This window comes from Oryctolagus cuniculus, chromosome 11 (assembly GCF_964237555.1).
Source record: "Oryctolagus cuniculus chromosome 11, mOryCun1.1, whole genome shotgun sequence".
Taxonomy (NCBI): domain Eukaryota; kingdom Metazoa; phylum Chordata; class Mammalia; order Lagomorpha; family Leporidae; genus Oryctolagus; species Oryctolagus cuniculus.
In genome coordinates this window covers 42,911,869-42,935,718 of record NC_091442.1, presented here as the reverse complement: position 1 = coordinate 42,935,718, position 23,850 = coordinate 42,911,869, and the positions used below count along the sequence as shown (strand labels likewise).

General features: G+C 43.6%; 1 protein-coding gene and 1 non-coding gene across 11 annotated transcripts in view; both read left to right on the top strand.

The window, feature by feature from the left end:
- Positions 1 to 23,850, top strand: part of SNX5 (sorting nexin 5) — a 24,540-nt gene extending 690 nt beyond the window's left edge. The window contains exons 1-15 of one of the 10 annotated variants that reach the window (XM_070052125.1): positions 197 to 286; positions 524 to 606; positions 8,412 to 8,789; positions 9,793 to 9,897; positions 10,528 to 10,660; positions 13,157 to 13,278; positions 14,432 to 14,555; positions 15,203 to 15,298; positions 16,431 to 16,536; positions 16,625 to 16,700; positions 17,516 to 17,555; positions 17,643 to 17,729; positions 18,810 to 18,969; positions 21,677 to 21,762; positions 23,114 to 23,850. In XM_070052125.1, coding sequence (XP_069908226.1) covers positions 13,205 to 13,278; positions 14,432 to 14,555; positions 15,203 to 15,298; positions 16,431 to 16,536; positions 16,625 to 16,700; positions 17,516 to 17,555; positions 17,643 to 17,729; positions 18,810 to 18,969; positions 21,677 to 21,762; positions 23,114 to 23,164 — 900 coding nt within the window. In that variant the 5' untranslated portion in view covers positions 197 to 286; positions 524 to 606; positions 8,412 to 8,789; ... (1 more) ...; positions 10,528 to 10,660; positions 13,157 to 13,204 and the 3' untranslated portion in view covers positions 23,165 to 23,850. Of the gene's footprint in view, positions 1 to 145; positions 287 to 464; positions 607 to 4,074; positions 4,483 to 5,390; positions 5,562 to 8,411; positions 8,790 to 9,792; positions 9,898 to 10,527; positions 10,661 to 13,156; positions 13,279 to 14,431; positions 14,556 to 15,202; positions 15,299 to 16,430; positions 16,537 to 16,624; positions 16,701 to 17,515; positions 17,556 to 17,604; positions 17,730 to 18,809; positions 18,970 to 21,676; positions 21,763 to 23,113 lie in introns of those variants that run through there. The other 9 variants (XM_008256352.4, XM_070052121.1, XM_008256351.4 and 6 more) reach the window with 9 other exon arrangements.
- LOC127491239 (small nucleolar RNA SNORD17) lies at positions 5,048 to 5,281 on the top strand. Its single transcript, XR_007919825.1, has one exon. It is a non-coding gene; the product is annotated as a small nucleolar RNA SNORD17 (small nucleolar RNA).

Here is a 23,850-nt window from a genome sequence, read left to right as displayed (position 1 = left end):
CCTCGCCTCTCGTTCACCTCCAAAGTCGCGCGCTTTGTGGGAGGCACCGCCTCTGCCCCTCCCCTTAGGCGGAAGCGCGGGCGCTTCCAAATCGCGCCCGTTCGCGCTCTCACGAGATCTTGAGTACGTCACCGCTCGTCGCCATCTTGGACTCGGGCTGAGTAATAAATTCGCCCGCAGCAGAGCGCGCTCTTTCTCGAGACGTGCCTCGCTCAGAGAGTGCCCGTGGCTCCGCGTTCTCGTCGCGGTCCTGCGGTCAGCGGCCTCCGCGTGGTGCGGAGCGAGGGTAGGCCCCGCGTTGCTTCTTTGCCCGGCTTCAAGATGGACGGCAGCGGGGACGGGGGAGGCCGCTCTGGGGGAGCACGTGGCGCGCCTCCCGCCCGCTCCCGGGGCTGCTGGGATGGTGGCGGAGTGTGGCGGCCTCCCGCTGCCGTCGTGCCGGGAGGCCAGCGGAGGCGGGGCCGCGGCCGCCCCTGAGAGGCGCCCCGGCGGCGGCAGCCCAGCCTCTTCTTTCCTCGCACAGCCAGGCGGCACCTGCTCGAGGCCCGCGTCGTCATGGCCGCGGTTCCCGAGTTGCTGCAGCAGCAGGAGGAGGACCGCAGTAAGGTGAGGGCTAACCCGCCGACTTCCAGGGGCCCCCCACGTTCCTCCCTCGACCCTCCCCGGGGGGCCCTGCCCGACGCGGGAGGCACCCGTGAGCTTGGGGCAGACCCCGTGGACCCCAGGGAGAGCAGAGACGCGCGGCCTTGCTCAGAGGCCAGTTCCCGTGTTAATCCCTGCAGGCTCCAGTTTTTTCTTTTCTTTTCTTTTTTTTTTTTTAACGCAAAGATTACCAAACTTCCCTTGATAACGTGGTGGCTGGAAAGGGGATGTGAGATCCACTTGACATTGCAAAAACGACCCGTTGGGCCTGTTGTCTCCGAATTGGCGCCATCTCTCCCTTTTTGGAGAAAACGATCTCTTGGCTCAGACCACTGGGCGAATTCCCATCAAATCAAGTATACGAACCACGCTTCCTTCAACTCGATAAACACCAAACACCAAACGCATTGTCGTGGGGATTGTGTGGGCTTTAGTAGGTGCTCAAATACTCACTGAAGTCGGTCTTAGGTTTTGAAGTCTGATGTGTCTGGATAAATCGCCCGCAGGCCGCGTGCTGAGGGTTGAGCGGTTACTAGCGTAATTAAATGAGGTTAGCGTAGCCAGTTGACGGTCCAGAGGCTTGCCCTGCGCTCCTGTTGGCTCGTGCGATGCTTACGGTTTGTGAGTCAGGACTTTGCGTGCACAGTCGTCAGCATCATAGATTTTGGTGATAGAAGGAATAACAGACCCTCAGGGAGCGGTCTTAAAACTCGCATTTCTGGAGCAGTCAAAGGCACCTTCCAATGGTGACACCTTCCTGTGCGTGCACAGCACAGTTGGGCCCAGAGCGCTGGACTGTAGGAACAGGAGTACCCTGTGTCCCTTAACAAAGTAGAGCGTTGTGCTTGGGAGCATCTTGGTTCTCTTTTGAAAGTTGAAAGAAGTTTTTTTTTTTTTTTTCTAAAACTGGAAGTCAGAACTTTGAGACTTTTATTTTTCCCCAGAACACTTTCCCTAAAGTGTTGGGACTGGATATGAATTTTTAGAGCCATTTGTGTTTTACTCTTTCTGGAACTTAATTCCTTCTGGCTGTCCTGAGCCAGGAGCAGTTAAGGAAAAGGACTTGATTGCCTAAGCTCCATCTCCTTACTTGTTGCAGCTTTGGTATAAAAAGACCTCCTCCCCCAGTCTGATTCAGCAAAATTTGCAGGCTGCCAGGGACTTTAACTGTCTCCTGGTTTTAGTGGCTCAGAAACTTCTGATTTTTTTTGAATTACAGAAATGAGATAAAACTAAATATTAGCCTTTTTGCTTCCTGATCTATGCTTACAGTAGTGCTGTGATTGATCAGATCTAGGGAGTAAGGGTGCGTATGAAGTGGTAATGAGAGGCCAAGTCATGGGCTAACTTGCCACATTGCAGTTCTGTCAGTTCACCGAAATATTTTGTACTTGTTTAAATATTCTGATTGTATGCTTTGGAATTTCCATGAGGGTGGATTTCATGGATTTGCTCACCCCACCCACCATGAGGTTAAAAATAGGGAATGCACTGGATTCTTGAGTTTGAGCGCTGTTGAGCAATAGTCATTTTGTCTACTTCAGCAGAAGACTTTCATTTTGTAATATCATTTAGCCAAAGATGTTGGGATGTTTTTCCTTCCTCAAAAAGTGGATTTCAAGAGAGTTAAGTAGTTAGTGTAGTTCTTAGTTCTCTACTAATGGTAAAGAGTGTATATAACGATAGAATTTAGAAAACCAGAGTTTAGCCAATACGTAAATTCTGTTGATGCTACCTGGGTCTCCAGGCTTTGAGTTTGCCAATAGTCATGGAGTAAGCAGCTGGCCCCTATATTTAGGTGACCCTCATGGATTTAATGTATACCTTGAGGGATTCTTTGGGGATGAGTCATTTCTGTTAGTCTAGCAAACACTTGCAAATCAAATGTAACATTGTAGTTCTTGGAGTCCTGCCCCTTGGCTTTTCTTGATTATGAAAACTTAAGATTTCTCTGCTTTATAATTGCAAATGGGTGGAACTAAGTTGAACTCGTGGAAAGGTAAGGCTCTGCAGGTGCTGGGCCCTGGGCCGGGTGACCTAAACTTTCACAGGTTGATACATGGCTTTGGGTTGATACATGGTTCATGTTGGCGCATGCGTGTGTGTGTGTGTGTGTGTGTGTGTGTGGTTTTAAAGGTTTTATTTATTTGAAAGAGTTACAGAGAGAACTTCCATCCACTGGTTCACTGCAGGTAGCTGCAATGGCCAGGCAGATACCAGGGACTGGAAGAAGCTCCTGGCTGTTGGCTTCAGATTGGCCCAGCTCTGGCTCTGGCTGTTGCAACCATTTGGGGAGTGAACCAGCAGGTGGAAGACTTTTGTCTCTCCCTCTGTAACTCTGCCTCTCAAATAAATAGATAAAATCTTTTTTTTTTTTTTTAAAGGAGCTCCCTGGTCTCCCAAGTGGGAGCAGGGGCCAAACACTTGGGCTGTCTGCTGCTGCTTTTCCCAGGCCATTAGCAGGGAGCTGGATTGGAAGTGGAGCAGCCGGGACATGAACTGGTGCCCATATTGGATGCCAGCACGGTGTTGGCAGGCAGTGGCTTCACCCCTATGCCACAATGCTGGCCCCTGCAAGTATAGTAGTTTTTTTTGTTTGTTTTTGCAAGTATAGTTTTAAAAAACTGGTAAGGAAGCTACCTCTTAAGGGCATCAGCTGGGATGAAGGTGTGTCTGATTTGTTAGTATGGAAACAGTCCTGAATTTTGACCAATACTGCATGAAGCTCAAACTTACCAGTTCTTATAGACTGAAGTTTCCTGCTGTATTCAAGACTTTTTTTAATTCAGGAAGTGTGTCTTAAGCACTGCCCACACTGACAGTTCTGCGTCAGTGACTTGCACACAGCCAGCATCTTAAGGCCCCTATTTGTGAGTGCTACATTAGCATTCATGATCTGCTCACATTTCTAGTTTTGACTTATTCAAATTCTCAATCAGTGAGACCTAGAAGGTGACTTACACTTAATCTGGGACTTTAGTTTAAACCAGAGTTTCTCAGTCTGAGCAGTGTTGACATTTTCTTTCCTAGGGATTGTCCTGTGTTGTAGACTGTTGAGCAACATGGGTGGCTTCCTACATGACAGCAGCCTTCTCCTGTTTTTTTTTTTTTTTTTCTTTATTAATTTGCGAGTCAGAGAGAAAGAGGTCTTCCATCTGCTGGTTCACTAGATTGGTGCCTTGAATGTCTCGGGTAGGTCAAGAAATGGGCAGTGAGGTTAGATGCATTCCATCCCCTAACTTGTAGTGAGGGCATAGACGTGTCTCCCCTGGATGTGGTAAAGTGAAGTACAGAAGTGTCTCACCTGTGGCTGTTGTTTTCTGACTGGCTGTTGAGTTACTCTGAGATGCCTCTCCTAAAAGAGGAACATGGAATTGAGTGGTTTTGCAACTTAAAGGCAGATAATAAATACAGCAGAGAAGTGTGTAAGTTGCAGTTGGAGGGCCAGAGGAACTGAGCTGAACAACAGTTTAAAAATTAGGTCTTTGGCTTGACTCTTCCCCTTTCTGCAGATTGACGTAACTTTTTCAACTGCTGCATTCCGGTCTGGAGAGTAAAGTGTGATTTTCTGCTTTTGTTAGCCTGAGCTCTGTCTGAAGGGCGTGCTGGTCAGTGAAGAGTACAGATGCGGTAGCTTCAAGTCTGGGCTTTCAGTGGTCTTCAGAGAAGAGCAAGCCAACACTGGGGCACTGTGCTCATGGTTACCAAGGAGCTGGTGGGTGATAAGTAAGCTTTGGAATATTTGCATCTGGAAAATGACCCTCATCATGCTCAGTCCGCCCATAGAGCAGGCAGCCTTCTCTCCATGCTGCCATTGTGTCTTGAACTGCGAGATGGCTGGTAAGTTTTAAATTCCTATAGTTCTGCCGTGCTCCTGAATTACCTTTCTTAGTAATGAAGATAAATGTTTTCATCTTGGTGATCCTGAAATGAGATCACATAAAGGGCTGGCAGTGAATGTTCTTATACTCGCTTCCACTTGAGTAACCAGAACAGTGTGTCAGCTTTGTCACAGATGTCCTCCAGTTGAAGAACCTGGGAAGGAAGGGAGGTAGACTTGAGGGCATCTACTGTAGGGGAACGGCTTTAGCACTGAGTAAAGGAAGAAATTAGTTTTTTCTTTTATTTTGGAGTTGCTTTCTTTGCTGCAGTGGTGTGCTAATTCCCATTAGGATTTCTGTGCTAGGGAATCCAGACAAATCATACATGGGGACTTCAAACGCTCTATGGAAAATGGGACTTCCATGAACTTTATGAAGACCCCTTTGTATAGCTGAAGCCTTTTTGTGAAATGATTTGACAATCCAAATGGGATTTCTGGACATGATTTAGTTACTTAGGGTAGTCATTTAGTTGATTTCTCTCTCCATGTTGAGATTCAATTAGCGCATGGGCTTGCAACCTTGTGAAATGATGATTCAGTTTATCCATTCGCTGAGTGCGCTGTACTGACCGTCTTCCAAACCTCAGTTCCTGTTCTAGGAGCTGGGGCTGTGCAGCCTCCAAATGCCCTGCAGCCTGCAGTGTTCTACTGTGGGCTGCTCGGGTGTTGGTTGGCTGCTGGTGAGAACGGCTAGTGACAGCAGGGGTGAGGCCCTCTGGGCCCATCTCACCAAGATGAGTGGTAAAATCTGATCACTTGCTCGCAGCCCTTCTAGTTTTTTTAGGCTTATTCACGAGAAGTTTTCATAGCTATATGTTAGTAGACAGAGATCTAGAAGTCCTTAGTTTTTGGTTTTTTTTTTTTTTTTTTTTTTTTTTTTACCTTTAAGAATTAAGATACATTGCAGGTCTGAGATACTGGAAGAACGCCAGCAGGGCACAGGGAATGGCCTGTAAAGGCAGAGTTAATGTATTCTTATCGTTAATGTAATTGTTTTTCATTTGCTAGCGCAACAGAAATCTGGGATAGAATACAGGTAAATTAGCTTTTGATTGTTTGCGGGATGAGGAAGAAAACTGTTCTGAGTACCAGTTCTTTGAGACATTTTAGCCGTTTAGTATCAAAAACTTGAGGCATAAGGTGGAGTTTGAGAGAATGGAAATTTACTTTTCTTGGGGCTGATGCTGTAGCACAGCAAGTTAGCTGGCATTCCATATGGGCATGGATTTGAGTCCTGGCTGTTCCACTTCTGATCCAGCTTCTTGCTAATGTCTTGGGAAAGCAGCAGGGGGTGACCCAAGCGCCTTGGGCCCCTGCATTCATGTAGAAGACCCAGAATAAGCTCCTGGCCCAGCCCTGGTCATTGTGACCATTTTGGGGGGGTGAACCAGTAGATGGAGGATTCTCTTTTTCTCTGCCTGTGTCTCTGTAACTCTGATTTTAAAATAAACAAGGTTAATTAAAAATTATTTTCCTTGTGTGGTGAAACAGTAACATGATAGTATGTTTCCTAGGTGCTGTCTTGTAGATCTTTAATGTGTACAGAAGTTAATTCAAATATGGAGTGTTATAGATTTTATTTTCTCACCAGTGATCATTAGACAAGGTGTGAGTGATAGCATACCTGCTGAGATAGACTCTGCCTTTGCTTTTTATGATGAAAGGAAAATTTGACCCAAGCCGCAGGCTTTTCACCTAGACATTGTGAACAGATCCTCATTGGCAGTCTTGGACAGACATCTTAAGAGTGAAGGATAACAGGCCGGCGCCGCGGCTCACTAGGCTAATCCTCCGCCTAGCGGCGCCGGCACACCGGGTTCTAGTCCCGGTTGGAGCGCCGGATTCTGTCCCGGTTGCCCCTCTTCCAGGCCAGCTCTCTGCTGTGGCCAGGGAGTGCAGTGGAGGATGGCCCAGGTGCTTGGGCCCTGCACCCCATGGGAGACCAGGAAAAGCACCTGGCTCCTGGCTCCTGCCATCGGATCGGCGCGGTGCGCCGGCCGCAGCGCGCCGGCTGCGGCGGCCATTGGAGGGTGAACCAACGGCAAAGGAAGATCTTTCTCTCTGTCTCTCTCTCTCACTGTCCACTCTGCCTGTCAAAAAAAAAATAATAATAATAATAATAATAATAAAAAATAAAAAAGAGTGAAGGATAACAAAGCAAAATCCACAGAGTAACATTTAGAAGGGAAAGCAGGAATGTAGCATGTGCTAGCTAAGTACCTTTCTTAGCTTTGGCAGTAGAAACTAGAAAATCAAATAGATACAAGTTGTCTATCTGGTAGTTTTCCTTCTAATATTCAAAGTGGAAACAGTGGTCTGGCATTGTATGTTATATATACAGCTGGCTAAATTTAAATGACTATTGGACTAGCCCCCATCTAGCTTACCAGTTACTGCAGAATTTATTTCTTCCAACTGTGTCCTGTTGCCTTGGTTATATAGCATTAGTCAAACAGTTTGCTGGTACCACAACAACTTAGATTTATCATACTTTAGTTTGTATTTTCTCTGTTCCCTTTGTGGGTTCTGAGTTTTGGGATCTCCTTTTGTGATGTTCAGCTTCATAGGTACCTTTTGCCATCTTTTGAGTCTTTAAACCTGTTTAGGGAGAGGGGGCACTGCTGGTGGTGTTACATGTGTCACATGTGCCAGGGTGAGTCATGAGATTTGGACCAAAAGTGAGTACTTGAAGACAGCTCTGCAAGGTCTTGGGGTGCCCCAGCTGGGGGGTTGTTGATCAGGTGAGCAACTGCATAGTGAGTCATCCTCTGAGACATTTTCTGGGGCCTGCCCTGTGGCACGGCAAGGTAAGTGAGCAGGTTAAGTCACAGCTTGGCAGTGCCAGCATCCCCATATGTGCGCTGGTCTGAATCCCAGTTGCTCCACTCCCAGTCTATAGTTTCTTGCTAATGTGCCTGGAAAAGCAGTGGAGGATGACCCCCTGCATGCATGTAGGGGACTTGGATGGATTTCCAGGCTCATGGTTTTGGCCTGGCCCATCCCTGGCTGTTGTGGCCATTTACTTAGGGACTGAATCAGTGGATGAAAGATTCTGTCATTCCCTCCCTCTCTCTGCCTCTCTAATTCTTTTTTTTTTTTAATTAATTAATTTATTTGAAAGGCAGAGTTAGAGAGGTCTTCCATCTGCTGGTTCACTCCCCAAATAGCTGCAGTGGCTGGAGCTTCTTCCGGGGCTCCCATGTGGATGCAGGGGTCAAAGGATTTCCACTGTTTTCCCAGGCCATAGCAGAGCGCTGGATCAGAAGTGGACCAGCCGGGACTTGAACCGGCACCCATATGCAATGCTGGTCCCTGCCTTTCTAATGGATAAATCTAAAAAAAAGAAAAAGAAAAGGAAAAAAGAAACCAAACCCCCAAACCAGTACTTTGGTTATCTTGAGATTAGGGAATAGTGAGTTGGGTGGCAAGAGTGCCACCCACCTTCTTAAGCAAGTATGGTGGTAAGGGGTTGTGGAGTTAGTGTCCTTGACTAAGCATCTGCAGGAATGCAGAACTTTGCACCCCACTTGGTGCTTCTGGAGTGAGGGCACGAATGCTGACTTAGAAACGCCAAGCATTTCACAACCCTTTATTACTCTTGGATGTTCTGTGCGTCATTTGGAGGTTATAGGCTATGATATGAGAAAGTTCATTTAGCACAGGGCTAGAGACTGAGCCTGGATGCTCACATTTTGCAGCTATATTTTAGACAATCCTTTAAGACCCAAATACAGGCTGTTTATTTGGTGGTTGAAGCTTTATAAAGTGGTAGGGGTTTGCTCGAATCCTTTCTAGTGTGGGTGCCCGATACCCTGTTAGTCATCAGGCTGCTAACAAAAGCATCAAAAGTTAGTGATTCTGTATTCCTTTGTGTCTTTTTTGACAGGCAGAGTTAGAGACAGAAAGGTCTTCTTTTCCGTTGGTTCACCCCCCAAATGGCTGCTACGGCCGGTGCGCTGCGCCGATCTGAAGCCAAGAGCCAGGTGCTTCCTCCTGGTCTCCCATGCGGGTGCAGGGCCCAAGCACTTGGGCCATCCTTCACTGCCTTCCCGGGCCACAGCAGAGAGCTGGACTGAAAGAGGAACAGAACCTGGGGTGCCGGCGCCACAGGCAGAGGATTAGCCAAGTGAGCCACGTTGCCGGCCTCCTTTGTGTCTTAACATGCATGCCCGAAAAACTATACTCATCAGGGAGGAAGACACTTCATAAAAGAGTTAAGCGTGGGAACCAGAAGATAATCGTTCAGTGGAACAGAAGTTGGCTGGTAAAGTTCATTGTAGCTGTAACTGTGATACTTATGAGATACTTATGAGGAGTGTGTTCATTTGGTAACACCTGCTTTGTCTTTTCAACCCTCATTTCAAAAGTTGGGACAGGCTCCCTCATGGGGAGTTGGACAGGCTCAGCAGCTTTGCTAGGCTTATAGCACGGGAAAAAAGGAATTATCAGCCAGGGTTTGTAATTTCAGGAAATGGAATTGGCTAGTTTTGGGGGATGCATTTTAGGCCTATCCTGTGGGCTGTCCTGTCTCTAAACAAGTGTTCATTGCTACTCTTACACTTAGTTCATTTTATTCCTCTGCGTGGGCCTGTCTGACCCCTGGCAGATAGAAACATAAGGTAGGTGAAGTGGCCAGTGTTGCTCTGAAATCACATTTTGGTTTGTTGTACCCTGGTATTTTTGAAGGTTGTATTTGCCCCATGGAAACTTACTTGAAGAAAGGAAGCTCTTACCAGAAATAAACCAGAGCTGGAGTCCTTGTTGTGATAAAAAAGAAAAAAAACTAAAACTCTTTAAAAAAATAAGGGCCAGACACTTGGGGAATTCTCTTGCCTTCCCAAATACATTAGGAGGAAGCTAGATTGAAAACAGCAGTGGGGATTTAACTTGGTACTAACAGGGGATGTTAGCAACACAAGGTAACCTACTGAGCCTTGTTAATACTTCTTGAATGTTCTTTGTACTTTGGCATTTATGTAATAAGTTAGGTTTTGTTCTTTCTAGGCATCCAAGCTGTCTTAACATACAGTTAAGTATTTGGCTAAATATTTCTCATGTAGTTATAAAGTGTGTGATGTACACTGCATTAGAAGCATATTACAGGACTCAGGCACGTGAAGAGTGAAGTTTTCGCTTGAAGTGAAGATCTCAAAACTTACTTTGTTCTAAATGATCTAATGAAGACTACTTTTAAGTAGTTCCCATGTTTGAAGGGTAATTTTGGGGGCTAAAACATTAGAGACTAATATAAAACAAATGTATTTCAGCTGAGATCTGTATCTGTGGACCTGAATATTGATCCTTCACTTCAGATCGACATACCTGATGCACTCAGCGAGAGAGATAAGGTCAAATTTACAGTGCACACCAAGGTAAGTGACTGCGTAATACTAAGAGTTCTGTCTTGTACCAGCACCACGTGAGGACCTGTCACTTGCAGTAAGCATCAGCTACTTGCTGATGCTTCAGCTTTCTGCTTCCCTGGGGCTGAGGGTGCTGCTGGTCGTTAAGTGTGGTCTGTATTCTTGAGAAAGCCTAACAGGCAGAGTAATGCAGCAGTCACCCACCTACACAGCCCAAGGCTTCCACCTTTGGTTTTTTGTTTGACTCTAAGGGAAGTGTCCATCTTTCCCTAATTCCTGAGTTTAGAAGGTCTTCTCCCCTGTTGTTAATGCCTCTGTGACTTGGTTGCCACATCTCACTTGATAAGGAGGCAATGAGAAGACAGGCAATGGGATTGATTCTCTGCCTGCTTTGTGCTGATGAAAGCAGATGAAAGAAGCGTGCAATTCTGGCCTCTGGGTGGTCATTGCAGGCTTTAGAAAACTGTTTTGTGTAAAGAATTTTCTTAGAGATGTGGTTTGATCTTAGTCTTCATGGGGGAGTTTATTTCTGCTTTGTTCTTTGTGAATACAGAATTTTCCCATAGGCAGCCCAGGAAACCCAAACCGCTTTATCTAAGAGTGGTAGTTACCACTTAAATTTCTCTCCTTTCTTTACAGACCACACTGCCCACGTTTCAGAGCCCAGAGTTTTCTGTTACAAGGCAGCATGAAGACTTTGTGTGGCTACATGACACACTCACTGAAACAACAGAGTATGCTGGGCTTATTGTGAGTGCTTTTTAGAAAACAAGTAATTGAACTAGTTTCTTCTTTTTATTTTAATGGTTCGTGAAAATCTTATTTTATCTGCTTGCTAGGATGTTTGCTAATTCTTTACTGGTAAAGTTTTTTTTTTTTTTTTTAAAGATTTATTTTATTTGAAAGAGTTAGAGATAGAGAGAGAGGTAAAGATAGTTCTTCCATCTGCTGGTTCACTCCCCAATTGGCCGCAACAGCCAGAGCTGTGCCGATCCAAAGCCAGGAGCCAGGAGCTTCTTCTGGGCCTCCCACGTGGGTGCAGGGACCCAAGGACTTGGGCCATTTTCTACTGCTTTCCCAGGCCATAGCAGAGAGCTGGATTGGAAGTGGAGCAGCCAGGTCTCAAACCGGTGCCCATATGGGATTCTGGTGCGTCAGGCTAGGGCTTTAACACTTTGTGCCACAGCGCCGGCCCCTACTGGTAAAGCCTTAAAATGTACATGGAGAATAAACAGCTATGAAGTGAAGCATAGTGTATCTACTACATGTACAAGGGTAAAAAGCTGAATACTTTAAGTCTTGATGCACTTGTGTATATGTTTTTTCCTCTGGCATTATTTATTTGAGAGGCAGAGAAAGCTCCCATCTGCTGACCCAGTCCTCAGATGACTGGTGGACTGAGACTAGGCCAAAACTGGTAGCTGGTAACTACATGCAGGGCTCCCAACAAGGCAGGTGGTGATGGTGTTGATGGCAGCAGAAACCCAACTACCTGAGCCATCACTGCTGCCTCCCAGTGTCCTTATTAAATAAATAGGAAGTTGGTTGAACCCAGATACTCAGCTGAGGCCAAATGCCCTGTGGTCGTTTCTCTGGGATATCTGTAGAATTGATTTCTGGAAACCTCAATTTTGACTTATCAGAAGTGCTCCAGCAGTAAAGGAGATAGTTGTCAGCCTTCAAGTTAATTCTTGGCCATAGGAAAAAGGACTTCATATGAAATTTACATGTCTTGTCTTATCGCACACCAAATCATTACCCTTTTTAAAGATTTATTTATTTATTTTTTCTTTTCTTTTCTTTTTTTTTTATTTAATGAATATAAATTTCCAAAGTACGATTTATGGATTACAATGGCTTCCCCCACATACCGTCCCTCCCACCCACTACCCTCCCCTTTCCCACTCCCTCTCCCCTTCCATTCACATCAAGATTCATTTTCGATTATCTTAATATACAGAAGATCAGCTTAGTATACATTAAGTAAGGATTTCAACAGTTTGCTCCCACACAGAAACATAAAGTGAAAAATAATAGATGATTTTTTTTAAATGATGATGAAATCAGATCAGACCTATTGTCATGTTTAATCCCAGTGAGAGTCAAGTTGGGAGTTGATAATTTCTTTTTTTTTCTTTTTTTTTTTTTTTTAACAGAGGATCAGTTTAGTATACATTAAGTAAAGATTTCAACAGTTTGCACCCCCATAGAAACACAAAGTGAAATATATTGTTTGGGTACTCGTTATAGCATTAAATCTCAATACACAGCACATTAAGGACAGAGATCCTACATGAGGAGTAAGTGCACAGTGACTCCTGTTGTTGACTTTACCAATTGACACTCCTGTCTATGGCATCAGTAATCTCCCTATGCTCCAGTCATGAGTTTCCAATGCTATGGAAGCCCTCTGAGTTCTCCGATTCTTATCTTGTTTAGACAAGGTCATAGTCAAAGTGGAGGTTCTCTCCTCCCTTCAGAGAAAGGTACCTCCTTCTTTGAAGACCTGTTCTTTCCACTGGGATCTCACTTGCAGAGATCTTTTGCCAGAGTGTCTTGGCTTTCCATGCCTGAAATACTCTCATGGGCTTTTCAGCCAGATCCGAATGCCTTTAGGGCTGATTCTGAGGCCAGAGTACTATTCAGGACATCTACCATTCTATGAGTCTGCTGAGTATCTCACTTCCCATGTTGGATCACTCTCCCCTTTTATTCCATCGGTTAGTGTTAGCAGGTACTAGACTTGTTTATGTGCTCCCTTTGACTCTTAGTCCTTTCATTATGATCAATTGTGAACTGAAATTGATCACTTGGAATAGTGAGATGGCATTGGTACATGCCACCTTGATGGGATTGAATTGGAATCCCCTGGTATGTTTTTAACTCTACCAACCCAAATGACTTCTTAGTAACTGAACAAAACTAATACTGACACTTGTATTTAAAAATATTTACTTCATTCTAAATTAGACTATATTTTGATTATCCTTTGGAATTAGAAAAACATCTTGATGGTTAATTCCCAGTTGTAAGCATTGTCACAGTAGTTTCAGGCTGACATTGAAGCAATACATTCTCGTGCTTACTGATTGTAATGGGTGAACTGAACACATAATGTGGTCGAAGTGAGTGCCTGGCTGTAGGGAGGACACTGCTTTTTAAATGGTCAGAAGGAATAGGTAAAGAGAAAAACAGGAGTGGATTGGATGGCTGGCTTCTGTGTGCCAGCCAGAGCAGGGTATTCATGAGTTCTGCCTCTCTGCTACAGATTCCACCTGCACCTACAAAGCCTGACTTTGATGGCCCTCGTGAGAAGATGCAGAAACTTGGAGAGGGTGAAGGGTCTATGACCAAGGAAGAATTTGCCAAGATGAAACAAGAACTGGAGGCGTAAGTGGATTTTTTTGAACTCATCTTGTGAGAAGTAGAGAAAAATGGTGCCATGTACAGAAATAAGTAGAAGCTGACAACTTTTTAAAGCCATTCTCTAGCAGAGTTTTGGGGCAGACTATGAATGTACTTTGAAGAGATGCTGATCTCTTAGGGAAGAAAGACAAATTGATGTCTCTAAGTAATTTTTCAAGCTGCTGCTGATCTAGTTTGGTTACTGGAAGGAAGTATTGGAGGAATTTGATCACAGTGAATGCTGTTACAGAGAAGCATTCTGAATAAGTTACTGGCTGGTCCTCAGGTGGCATATTTTTGCCTTGTAATTTTAATTATTTCAAGGAAATTTTTTATTTGTGTCAGTTCTAGGTCTGTGTTATAGAGAACTGAAAAATACCAAATGTTCTTGAAGTAGTACTTGTTTCTCTAAAATCAAATGTGGACTCAGACCACATACCATAATATCTGAAAGGGTAGGCAAAGAATAGTGTATACTTCTCCTTTTACTTCAGTGAGTTTTTGGAACATTTCTTATGAGATCTTTGGGCTTCTTTATCTTGGCTCAAAAGCACTTTCCCCATCAGCCTTTTAGAATTGGGGTGAATTTCCTGTTCATTACCTCTGCAGCTCTGCCTCAAGCCCTTGTTACCTGGGGCTGTACTCACACCCTCATCATGGAATCATTCAGTACATGCTTGCATGCCTGGGCTGACCAGGTCTGGGGTGGAGCACTGAGCCCAACAGACCAGGTTCCTTCCAGCAGGAAGTTTAGAGATCTTTAATGCCTGTGTTGACCTAAAGCTGCTGTGTAATTTCTGCTCACACCGTGCTTTATTAGATGCATGCTGTGCAACATGGCTGTAGGAACATGTTCTGGGGCTGTTAGATAACAGCAATATTAGCATGTAGTTTTGGAACAAACATGTGATCCATCATCCAGCTATATCATTGCTTTCAGTGGTTGGTTCATTCCACAGATTCCAAAATTGCAGTTACTTTATACCTAACTAGAAACCAAGTTGTACCAAAATATTTTGGTTCAGTTGTGCAGTTTTTTACTTAGTACCGTAAGCCGAACCATGAATACATCTGGGAGTAGCCTTGGTTAGGCAGTGTAGTGATGCCAACTGAAAGCTGTGTGCACATCTCTTTTCAGTGAGTATCTCGCTGTCTTTAAGAAGACTGTGTCCTCCCATGAAGTCTTTCTTCAACGGCTTTCTTCTCATCCTGTTCTCAGTAAAGATCGCAACTTTCATGTTTTCCTGGAATATGATCAGGATGTAAGGCCTTTTAATTCCATTTCCATGATCCAGTTTAAAAAATGTATAAGATCTTTACAGTTTCTGAAAGTTCTGAATTTCTTTTCAACACAACAAATCTTTTAGATGCCACACCCAACCCCATTATTTAAGTCAGTTTTTAAAATTCTGCTCAAAGAAAATTTTAATCTTTTGTTCTCCTTCCCTAATTAGTTCTCAGTTTAGTTTGGGATATTAGTAGGAACTTAAATTGATCTACATTTGTTTTGTTCTGCTGATAGTAGCCTTTTTGTAGAAAGGAATTCATATTGTAGGTTCCTGCTACTTCGTGTGAGCCATGCCCTGACTTTGAAATGTCTTCAAACCCATGAAGCTTAATAAACAGTGTAAATAAAACAGAACAGTAGTAATTCTCACAAGGATTTAAAAGCCACCAAGACTTTGTGCCTAGATAGTTATTCAAAATATCTCCCAAGTTACCCTTTAGAAATGAGATAGCCTATTAGCTTTAGCTATTTGTTTGGTATTTTACATTTGGTTGAGACAGAATTAAAGATTCGTCATACATATATCCATGCTATTAAAGAGTATTGCTTGTACTGTAGAGCTTCTAAGAGAACCTAGAAAAATGTATACCTTAACTGCCGTTTTGGATTTTCTTCTTTTAGCTAAGTGTCAGGCGGAAAAATACCAAAGAGATGTTCGGTGGCTTTTTCAAAAGTGTGGTGAAAAGTGCTGATGAAGTCCTTTTTTCTGGAGTTAAGGTCAGTGGCTTTTGGCTGTTTTGAGAAAAGTGTTTCATGTGAATAGGTGGCCTATTGTCTTGGGAGAGTGATCTATGAAATGAAGAGTGTTAACTTAAGAACTCTAAATTTCCTTCAGATGTTTGGTTATTTTTGTATACTCATTTAGTTTTCACTTATTTTCCGAAAATACCTTGTTCTCTCAGGAAAGGTGATAAGAACTTTTCATCATTTAACTCTTCATTTTCTCAAATGTTGCTGTAAGGAGAGGGGTTAATCAATTTTATGGAAGAAAGTAAGCTTACGTGATCAGGTTTCGTGCTATTCTGGCAGAATTGAAGTGTCCAACAGCCACAGTGTCAGGTAGCCTGGCCGTTAACAGTTAGGGAACCAGGTTGGGTTGTGTGTGTGTGTGTGTGTGTGTGTGTGTGTTTAAGATTTATTTGAGAGAGGGTAAACATCCACCAATCTTCTCCCTAAATACTGGCGGTGGCTGAGACTAGGACAGGTCAAAGCCTAGATACAGGCATTCGATAGAAATTTCTCACATGGATGGCAGAAACCAGTCTCTTGAACCATCACTGCTGTCTCTCAGGAGCCAGAGCCCAGTATCAAACCTAGAAACTAAGATGTGGCCTAACTAGCGTTTAACCACCAAGCCAAACCTTTCTTGTAATTGGACAGACTCAACAGGTTCTATGCATTGTCTGACTTTGCTGCTGTAGGATCTGAGTGGGAAGACCAGAGTACATGTGTTCCAAGTAGAAATTTGGAAACTCTTGGTGCAATTTAAAAGGTGTGGGATTATTCTCTATCCAAGTTTTGTAGGATATTTGATATCCTTGACCACTGCCTATCCAGTGCCAGTGTTGCCTCACAAATTAAAAAATAATAATAACCCATATATACAGCTGCAAGTATCTAAGTTACATCCCACCTTGCAGAACCACTGCACTCAGTGGAGTTGCTGGATCGTAGAGTGAGATCATAGTTTCCTGGGCATTACCAGGATGCTCATCAGAATGGTTCTCTGTTGATGCTTCCTGCCAGTCTTACAAACAGGCAGTTCTCTGTGTAGTGTTAGACTTCATAAGCTTACTTGTCATAATGCATCTTTGGAATTCTGCTTCAAGTTTCTTTTCTTCCGTTCTAGGAGGTAGATGACTTCTTTGAGCAAGAGAAGACCTTCCTTATTAACTACTACAACAGGATCAAGGACTCCTGTGGGAAAGCTGACAAGATGACCAGGTCTCATAAAAGTAAGCACTGTTGACGCACGAGCCACTTGCAGCTTTGCTGACGTGCCTGGCTGGGCTCATGTTGAATGGGCTGTCCTTGTTTCTGCAGATGTTGCAGACGACTATATCCACACTGCAGCTTGCTTGCACAGCCTGGCTTTGGAAGAGCCCACAGTCATCAAAAAGTAAGCTTGTTAGAAATGCATTTTCCCATATGTCCTAGTGGAGACTACAAGTGGTGTAAAAGAAATGAGTAATGACTACATGGGTTCAGTTCTGATCTGGAGTACATGCTCATCTCCAGCCATCAAATCTTAACCCACCCACTGTGTATGGAGAGACACTTAGAGGAGTCATAGAGATGAACACACGCCGTGGCTGTTGTCATAGCCTTTCCTGTCAAATATCTCCAGTCTTTTGCGGATTATGTTAATGCTGGAATTGTCTTTGAGAGGAGTTTGCTTGGGTTGTCTTGGCAGTTGGGGCTTCCTATTATATGTGCTGATGCCCTGGAGTTTCTTAAAGAACTGTGGTTGTAGTGGTCATGAGAATAATAGGACATCAGTCTGATTTTGCACTTATTTTTCAGTTTCCCCATCCCGGGCATTTTAGTGTGAGGCAATATTCTGCTTCCTGGGCTTAGTGTAACAGGATAACAAGTGACACTACATCTGACTTGCAATCGATTGTCAGGGCTGATGGCAGAACCAGGGGATGAAATGACACTCGTGGTGGTTAGTTATAACCTGACTTTCGTTAATAAAGCATTAGCAGCTGATAGAAGTATGCTGGACAGGGTAGGAGATGGTGTGCGGGCTTCAAGAGAACCTGATGCCAGAGAATGCGATACTGTAAATGGTTTGATTTTTGTACCTTTGTGCCAACTGATGTGAAAGTGTTAATTGGATAATAATCCTAAAGTAGCCATTCCTGAGAGTATTAATGCAATCTTTTGTAGGTGATTTGAGGCTTTAATCCAAAGTCATGTGTGTGTTTTTAGGTACCTGTTGAAGGTTGCTGAGCTGTTTGAAAAACTTAGGGTAAGACTTTTTATCTTGATCTTTCAAATGCATATTTTGTAATCTGTAGATTTGTGCCTTGATGGTGACATGTCCTGTTTTAAATAGAAAGTAGAGGGTCGAGTCTCATCAGATGAAGATTTAAAGCTCACAGAACTCCTCCGTTACTACATGCTCAACATAGAGGCCGCAAAGGTAAGACACTGAGTTCCCTCATCAGCATGGGGCAAGTCCCCCTTATTGTGACCAGAGTCTAATGGCAAAGAAGCAGTTGTTTTGATAAAAAGGAAGGTTACTTTACACTCACGTGGTTAGTAAGATTTATTTGAGAGATAGAGTTAAAGACAGAGGGGGAGAGAGACAAAGCTCTTCCTTCAGCTGGTTCATCCCCCAAATGGCCGCAATGGCTGGAGCTGGGTCGGTCTGAAATCAAGAGTTTTTTCTGGGTCTCCTACGCAGGTACAGGGGCACAAATACTTAGACCATCTTCTGCTTTCCCAGGCCATGGTAGAGAGCTGGATTAGAAGAGGAGCAGCCAGGACACAAACCGGTGCCCATGTGAACAGGTGGAAGCTGAGCCTACTATGCTATAGTGCATATGTCCCCAGTGTCCTGAGCCACAAACATACTTCTGTTTTCATTTTATTTGAAAAGTGACGGAGAAGTCTTACACAACTCAGGACTGACTTTTTTTTTTTTTTTTTTTTTTTTTAAGACATTGTATATTTGAAAGGCAGTATTACAGAGAGAGGTCTTCCATCTGCTGGTTCACTCCCCAAGTGGCTGCAGTGGCCAGAGGGGGGCTGATCTGAAGCCAGGAGCTTCTGGGTCTTCCACACAGATGCAGGGGCCCAATGACTTAGACCATCTTCCGCTGCTTTCCCAAGACATAGCAGAGAGCTGCATCGGAAGTGGAGCAGCCGGAACTCAAACTAGAACCCATATGGAACGCCAGCACTGCAGGTGGCAGCTTTACCTGGTACGCCACAGTGCTGGCCCCACAGATAATGTTTTAATTGCCTATTTTAGATACTGTGAGATTGAATAATCTTCATTTTAAATAACAGTGATACAAGGGTTGCTCATCCCTGCTAAATCTTGAGAAAAGGAATGAGGGGCAAGATGCAGAGGCAGATTGATTCTTGTCATCTACCATTTCAGGTTGTTGCATTGGCACCATGGGTACTGGGTTATTTATTTTCTAAACCAGTTGGGATACTTCGTTCTTCTGTTTTTCCCCTGGAGATTTTTATGTTGTACCTGTTGACTGCCCAGGACCTCTTATACAGACGTACTAAGGCCCTCATTGACTATGAGAACTCAAACAAAGCTCTGGATAAAGCCCGGCTGAAAAGCAGAGATGTTAAGTTGGCAGAGGCACACCAGCAGGAATGCTGCCAGAAATTTGAACAGCTTTCTGAGTCTGCTAAAGAAGGTTGGTCCAGGATATTCTTCTGTACTTGTTATGTGTAATTTCATGCTTAACAGAGAAGAAAGTTACACAGGTGATGCAAAGAACACCCTTAGAATCCCTAAGAATTCCCTAGTTGACTAGGTGTCCCCATGTGCATTGTCACTTGTACACCCGTCTAGCCATTGCATGTGTTTATAAGCACATGCCTTGTTTATTTTACTGTTTTTTTTTTTTTTTTAAAGATTTATTTATTCATTTGAAAGAGTTACAGAGAGAGAGAGGGGTCTTCCATCTGCTGATTCACTCCACAATTGGCCGGAGCTGAACTGATCCAGAGCCAGGAGCTTCTTCTGTGTCTCCCTCGCGGGTGCAGGGGCCCAAGCACTTGGGCCATCCTCCACTGCACTCCCTGGCCACAGCAGAGAGCTGGCCTGGAAGAGGGGCAACCAGGACAGAATCCGGCACCCCGACCAGGACTAGAACCCGGTGTGCCGGCGCCGCAAGGTGGAGGATTAGCCTAGTGAGCCGTGGCGCCAGCTGGTAATTTTGATTATGCAGTCAGATATGAGCCAGATTTCTCCTGCTTAGTTACACCTCCACAGCCATGGTGATGTAATTTGTGTCCATGGGTGTATCTATCTGGTTATCAAAGCTTTCTTCCCAGATTTAGCATGTATTGATGATTCTTACTTGAACCAGTCTTTCCTCTACTCTGACTGCAAAATGGTAACTTCTAGGGCTGACATTGTGGTGCAGTGATGCCTCTGCCTTCAGTGCTTGCATCCCATATGACCCACAGTAGGGTTCTCCCAAATGAACCCTGACTGAATCTGTGAGGTAGGCTGTGTTGAGTTTATGAGGAGATGAAAGAAAAGAATACAGTGCTTAGTTTTGCCATAGTTTCCGGTAAGCCTATAGTCCTGAATTCTGATGGCAATAGAAAGGAAAAAAGATAGTTCCACAGATCATATCTGGTGCAAAAGCACTTTTTACCTTTTTTTTTAATTATTTATAATTGTATTGCATTTGTCAAGTAAGGTAATGGTTTTGATACAGCGTATACAATGTGGAGTGAGAAAATGAAGGAAAAATGCGCTTTACATTTTGTTGACATTCAAAATTTGATTATTTTGAAATACATAATATGTTATTGACTATTTGGTCACTGTCATGCAGCGAATGTAACTGCTCCTCTCTAGCTAAGACTTTATGCCCTTTGGCCAGCAACACCCTATTCTGCTCCTCTAGCTCCCAGCTCTGCTAACCATCATTTTATCCTTATGCGATGGAAGGGAACTTATAGATTCTGCTTGTGAGGATGCAGCATTTGTCTTTCTGTGACTGACTTCGGAATTCGTACAAGTTGTCCAGATGACAATTTCATTCATTTCTTTGCTCTTTGTTGTGTGTGTGTTTTAAAAATTTATTTTAAGACAGAGACGTCTTCCATCCCCTGGTTCACTTCCCAGATGGCCTGAACATCTGGGCCTGGTAGAACCCAGTAGCCCGGACCTTTATCCCATTCTCCCATGTGGGTGGCAGGAGCTCAAGCCATTTTCCACTGCTTTCCCAAGTGTATTAGCAGGGAGCTGGATTGGAAGTGGAACAGCTAGGACTGGAACTGGCACTCTTGATAGGAGGCTCTGGTGTCCCAGGTGGTGGCTTAACCCACTGCACTACAACACTGGCCCCATTTCTTGCTTTTTTAGTATTTATTTATTTGAAAGCCAGAGTTAGACAGTAGGCCTTCCATCTACTGGTTTGCTTCCCAAGTGGCCACAACAGTCAGAGCTGGGCTTATCTGAAGCCAGGAGCTTCTTCCCAGTCTTCCATGTGGGTACAGGGGCCCAAGAGCTTAGACCACCTTCTATTGCTTTCCCAGAACATTAACAGAGAGCTGGATTGGAAGAGGAGCAGCTGGGACACGAACTGGTGCCCATGTGGGATGTAGTCACCGTAGGTGGAGGCTTTAACCTACTATGCCACAACACTGGCCCCAGCCCTTTGTTTCTTAACGCTGGATAGTATTCATTGTATATGAGAATATACCCCCCCCCCTTTTTTTTGTTAATGGACACTTAAGATGACATCTTGTCTATTGTATGTAATGCTACTATAAATATGGGAGTACAGATGTCCCTTCTTCATATTGATACATGATGAGTCTTCAAAAAGTTCATGGAAGAATACTATGAAAGAAGTATGCATAGATTTCAAAAGTCTGGGCCAAACTAGTTTTAGTTTCATTTTCCATGAACTTCAGTTCCCTGAAGTCATGTTGCTAGATCTTTTTTTGTTTGTTTGTTTTTGGACAGGCAGAGTGGATAGTGAGAGAGAGAGAGACAGAGAGAAAGGTCCCCTTTGCCGTTGGTTCACCCTCCAATGGCATGTTGCTTGAGATGAGCTTTCACTGGTTTAAAGCTATTGGTGATGTTAGTCACACAAACCCTCCTGGCCTGTTGGCTCCTGCAAGGTAAAGGTGAGGCTGCATGTCACAAGGCCCCCGAGTAGTTGGTGCCCTCTGTTATCCTTCCAGTTGTACTTGGCGATCCGGTGCTTGTTACCTACTGAAAAGTATTAACCTCTTCACAGTGGTCCTGCCCTGTGTTACTGCTGAGTTAGAAAAAATGTGAGAAAATAATGGTGGCTTAAGAAATACTTTTGAGATCGTTTACAAGAGTAATACTAAAAGTGAAGGTCAAATTTGTAAACTTGTCCTCTCTTACAGAACTGGTAAATTTCAAGCGGAAGAGAGTGGCAGCATTTAGAAAGAATCTAATTGAAATGTCTGAACTGGAAATAAAGCATGCCAGGGTAAGTAATTTCTTTAATTCAGTAACATTTTAGTGGTTTTAAAAAGTTGTTTGCCAATTCACTGTCTGGTGTCATCAAGTCAACCCGTTGTTGAAGTAATTTTGAGGAGATTATTCTGACCTACCCTGCAGGCCACTCTGAAGAACCTGCCATAGTGATCTCACCAGTGAGCTCCATGGAAAACTGTTTTAGAAGTGGTTGCTTTCTAGTTTACTGAGTATCTTCTGGTGTTCCCATTTGGTTTAGAAAGGAAGACAAACTTCTATTCTCTCCGTAGTGCGTGTTTAATGGCTGTAGCTTAATTAAGCACACAGGCGGTAGAGAATGGTGCTTCTCAGTGCTTGGTACACTTTAGATCTACAGGGATCTTTTTTATTTAGAATCCTTGGGAGTGGATCTTTGGGTGTCTCCAGGGACGCACCTCTGGGGAGCTATCTGGTCAGTGTAACTAGGCCAACCCTTGCATCAGGGTCCATGGGGATAAACCCTTGATTAAAGCAGGGAGACCACAAATGTATGTGTTTTGAAATTATTTTTATTGATTATAGAATAAATACCTTTACTCACTTGCTTACTTTATCAAAATCCTGTTGTATATGGCTTTAAATTGGAGCTTTAAAGTATTTTACATACATCACTCCCAAAATGTTTCTGGATGTAGAATCCTTTATGAATGTTATTTGTACTTTCATTTTTACTTTACCTATAAGTTCTAAAAATTTGGCAATGTGACAGAGAAGGAGAGGCAGAGAAAATCTTTCATCTACTGGTTCACTCCCAGAAAGCAGCAATGGCTGGGTCTGGTCTAGTCTAAAGCCAGGAGCCTGGAGTTCCATCCGCATCTCCCACTTGGCTGGCAGAGTCCCAAGTACTTGGACTATCTTCTGCTGCTTTCCTAGACTGTTAGTTGGGGAGCTGAATCAGAAGGAGCAGCCAGGAGTCAAACCAGTACTCAGGGCATGCCGGCATCACAGGCAGCAGCTTAACCTGCTACCACATAGTGCCAGCCCCACCGGCAGCTTTTCATCTAGCCTTTCCAGGGCCATCAATTTCATCACATTCATTTATGTTATATTTAAATGAAGGAATTAACAGTAAGCAGAACTGGCTTGGGTGCATTTGGTAGCAAGTTGGTTGTAGACATCACTGTTGCTAGAGCCATGTCTGTTAGCCCCTTTCACTGGGAGTGTTTGAGTGAAGAGTAGATTGGGTTTTAATTGGGATTTAAAGGAAAAGTACCATCTAATTTTACCTGGCTTTGCTGGCTTTGAATCCTGTGGGGAAAGCTGTGTCTAGATTTGTGTGTAACCTTTGCAGGTCTTAAGACTCTCACTTTTGGGTTTTTTTCCAGAATAATGTCTCCCTCTTGCAGAGCTGCATTGACTTGTTCAAGAACAACTGATCTACCTTTACTCTGAAGGAAGGAAATGAATGTGAAAGAAAACCAGCATCACTTGCACTTAAATCATTACCATGGAAGATTTATTAGCTTTGACTTTAGTTAAAAATTATGTGAACTATTTTGATTTCTAAAAATCTTTAACACTTAACCATGTTGGTTTAAAAATATTTTTATTGCATGCTATTTGGATATAACTAATCTTTTCCTTATGCATTCAATACCTCAAAGTGGGCAAGATATAAATACTGGATACTTCTGTTGTTTGTCTTTCATTACCAAGAGGGTGTAGGAGACATGTGCCTTCTGGAAACCAATAGAAGCAATCACCTGGCACATGTTTCTCCATGTGCTCATGTCCACACAAACTGATTTTGTCAGGCGCCAATTCCAACATAGGTAACAGACATTCCATTCGTTAATTACATAGTTCTCACTCCTTATTACTCATGTTTCTTGAGTCACCTGAAGTGTTTGTATTAGACAATGGCAAGAAAATCTCATTTATCTTTGTATACCCTTTGCAGCTCCATTTTTATAGTTGAGATGAAATGTTCGAGGATAGAGCTATATCTTGGGATACCCATAGACATGGCTACATGAAGGAAGACTCTGCCTACTAGTGGTTGGGGGGTGGTGGATGTGTTTTGGGACTTTTGTCTTCAATAAAGCATATAATGAACAAGAAA